We start from the raw sequence: 3,415 nt of genomic DNA, 5'->3' as shown, positions 1-3,415 counted from the left end.
TCTCTGTCTTCATACCCCTGCTGCATACGACTAGGAATGTATAAACAGCAGTAGCAGCAACAAATATGATGACTCCAATATACTCCCAAAAATATACATAAGAAACCATGCGATTTCGCGTAAAATAATTCCAACCCTTTAAAACACAGAAACATCATACGGACAAAAAGAATGCTCCTGCTACATTCCAAGCGGGCTCTAGTCTAACCATAGGAAAAATCCTGTATTTTTTTTTATTTTTATATAGTGTATGCTACAAAGCCGACGCCATGTGTTTGACAACCATAGAATATGAATAAGCTCAGCAAGCTGGTGCTTACTTCCTTGAAAAAAAAATCTATCTATGGACATCGTCCAAACGGACTTCATTTGAGTCATTTAGGAGGTGTTTGGATACATCTCCTAAAGTTTAGTACCCGTCACATCGGATGTTTGATACTAATTAGGAGTATTAAACATAGACTATTTACAAAACTCATTGCATAGATGGGGTCTAATTCGCGAGACGAATCTATTAAGCCTAATTAGTTCATGATTTAACAATGTGCTGCTACAGTAAACATATACTAATCATGGATTAATTAGGCTCAATAGATTCGTCTCGCGAATCAGTATAGGGGTTCTGCAATTAGTTTTATAATTAGCTCATATTTATAAAACTAGCTCATATTTAATCTTTCTAATTAGCATATCTGACGTGACATCCTAACTTTAGGAAATCGTATCGAACGTCCAAACACTCCTGTGCACTTAACTTTCCGTGTAGTAAAAAAAGTCATTTTGAGACTGTCAGAGCCTCAGGCTGTCAGATTTGGGAGAATCCGCAAGAGGACAGTGGGGGATGGTGAGGCAGGAGGCAGGACATTGTTCATGTCATCATGTGGGAGCTGACAGCCTGAGAGAGGGGGTCAAACCCTGTCCCATCCAACGGTTCTTTCAGCCTCCGTACGGTTTACACGCACCCAAGGATCAAAGGAAAATACTGCAGGGCTAGAAAAGTCATACCCATACTGTCAGTCGTGGTTGGTGGACCCACCCGGACGTGGTACTTCCGCGTGGTGTTACTCCATGTCTTGCCAACGAGTTTCACGCACCTCTCTTCACACTTCTTTTGTGCTAGGCTTACATCTCGGCTTATAATCAACTACGATAAATCCTGCGCAAAAACACACCATTCTTCTTGACCAGAAACTTGATCAAATCTCAATATCTTTTCATTTAAAATATACGTGGCGATTAGGACAAACTACTCATGTTTTTTTAAAACATACCGCAGGTAACTCACGTTGCTAAAGGACTCACTTTTGAAAATGACTAAATTACATAATTTATTATCCTAATTTTCAAAATATTTTTTCCATAAAAATACATCCACAATTATTTCTTTTTATCCGAGTACCAATAATTCCTGCGAACACAAGATGAATTTTCTCTTCTATTCCTGTGAGCATATGACAAGATTTACCAAATGAAGAAAACACAAACCGTGAGAAACAAAAGAGCGAGCGTCGCTTTCTGATCAATCAAAAACCGCATGATTGTTCATGCAAAATTCGATTTTCAATTCATCTGAAAACCGCCTTCACCCTTTGTTTAAAAAACTACCGAAAAAGACCCATTTGCAAGCAAAACGTCCAAGGAACCATAAAGCCGCCCACCCTCCCCTCCCACTCCAACCATCTCCCCTTGCCTTCTCTTCCCCCTCCCTCTCTCCGACCAGCGAGCGCAGCCAAAACGCCTCGTCTCCTCGCCGCCGCGCCACCCTCTATTAATTCTCCTCCTGCACGTCCCCTGCTCCGCACATCGCATCGCAAGCTCCTGCTCTCCTCCTTCCCGCGCCACCGTAGCATCTTCTTGCGGCGCGCCCTTCGTTTCTTCAAGTTCTTGCGCCGAGGCAGAGCAGAGCCGAGCCAGGCGCCGGGGAGAGCAGCAGCCGAGGAAGAGCCGGCGTTCCAGTGCCGCGGCCAGCCATGTCCGTGCGCGTGGCGTCGGTGCCGGCGGGGAGGGCGGCGGGCGTGGCGCCGTGGCCGTACCTGGAGTACATGGCGCGTTGGGAGCGGCAGGTGGAGCGGCGGCAGCTCTTCCTCCGGAGCTACCACTTCTCCCGCGACGCCGACGTCCCGCGCTCGCCGCGCGCGCGCGCCAGGCGCGTGGTCTGGGCGGGGCTCAGGCGCCTGCGCCGCGCCGCGGCCACGGGGCTCCGCCGCCTCCGCGCGCGCCTCCGCCTCTGCTTCGGCTGGGCCACGCGCCGCCGGACACGCCGCTCCAGCAACTTCCGCTACGGCCGCCTCTCCGGCGCCGGCAAGGCCAGGACGGCGGCCGCGTCCGTCTGCTTCTGGTAGTGCGCCGGCGGGGCAGAGGCAGAGGCAGGGCAGGATCGAGGTAGAAGCATTCTTTGCTTCGCTAGGTTGGCGTGTCAACCGAGAGAAGAAGCTTACTTACTCCTAGACAAGGATTAGCCGCTGCATGTTAACTTCTATTCGATGGAGTGCTTGCTGTTAATTAGCAGTAGTGCCTAATTAGAGAGGATAAAGAGTGTTAATTAAGGGTGTTCATTTTTTTGTGTTCGTTTTTTTTTCCTTTCATTTTTCATCGCCACTCGCTCCTTGTCCAAAATATATTCTCCTGTCCACTTCTCTTTCTCCATCAATGAATTGTGTATTTTGCTCAAATAAGTTTCTCTGCATGTGTTCTTCTGTCTCTTGATTCCTTCTGCTCATTTCTTACATTTGTGCATAAAAAATTCAGAGTCAGCAGTGTCTCAGTGAGGTGTTATGATGGTTGTTCTTGTGGCCCATGTACCTACGTACGAGTCATGTCATGTGGATGGCACCAAGAGCAAAATCACACCCGTTTTACCCCTCCATAAAATGTGGAATATTCGAAACCACACCCCTAGATTAGATTCTTCATTCAATCATGCAGGCAGGATGAGAGGAGAATGATGTCCTCTTTGCAGGGACCAAGAAAGACTCAAATCCTCAGGTCTAAAAGCAAGTCGTTTCGGTTTTTGATTTGAAGCAGGTGTGGTGAGGCGAGCCACGCTTCGTGTCCAGCTTTATTTCAAGCGCGGTCAAAAGACAGCGGCCAGCAGTAGGCAGGCTCAGCAAAGAAGGAAGGGTCAGCAAGGAGGAGGATTTGCATTGCCGATGGCCAGCGCGGCCGCTTTCTCACCTCTCCAAACTTTCCATGGTTGCCTTTTGCTTTCTCATGTCAGCTTCTCCCTTCCCAGAACAAACAAAGTGAAATTTCGTGACAGATTGGGAACCTATCTGGTCTCCAACGTGCTAAAAGCTTTGGGCTTGAATTGGCTCCCTGTATCATTGTTCATTGAACTGATAAAAAAAATTCGACAGTCCAAGTGACAGTTTTGCAGCCTCTTGTCAACTGAGAAATAAAGAGGAACCAGGACATC

At 47.6% G+C, this 3,415-nt stretch overlaps 1 protein-coding gene across 1 annotated transcript; it reads left to right on the top strand.

The window, feature by feature from the left end:
• The first annotated feature begins 1,655 nt into the window (after positions 1–1,655).
• Positions 1,656–2,700, top strand: LOC101776586. The gene has a single exon (XM_004981138.3). The coding sequence runs from the start codon at positions 1,971–1,973 to the stop codon at positions 2,340–2,342; it is 372 nt and encodes a 123-aa protein (XP_004981195.1). The 5' UTR covers positions 1,656–1,970; the 3' UTR covers positions 2,343–2,700.
• Positions 2,701–3,415: the final 715 nt, after the last annotated feature.

This window comes from Setaria italica, chromosome IX, assembly GCF_000263155.2.
Source record: "Setaria italica strain Yugu1 chromosome IX, Setaria_italica_v2.0, whole genome shotgun sequence".
NCBI classification, from domain to species: Eukaryota; Viridiplantae; Streptophyta; class Magnoliopsida; order Poales; family Poaceae; genus Setaria; species Setaria italica.
The sequence above is the reverse complement of the archived record's forward strand: the minus strand, read 5'-3'. Positions and strand labels throughout refer to the sequence as shown.

Excerpts from the sequence above, each read along its gene's own strand:
- LOC101776586 (XM_004981138.3), top strand. The coding sequence starts at position 1,971 with ATGTCCGTGCGCGTGGCGTCGGTGCCGGCGGGGAGGGCGGCGGGCGTG.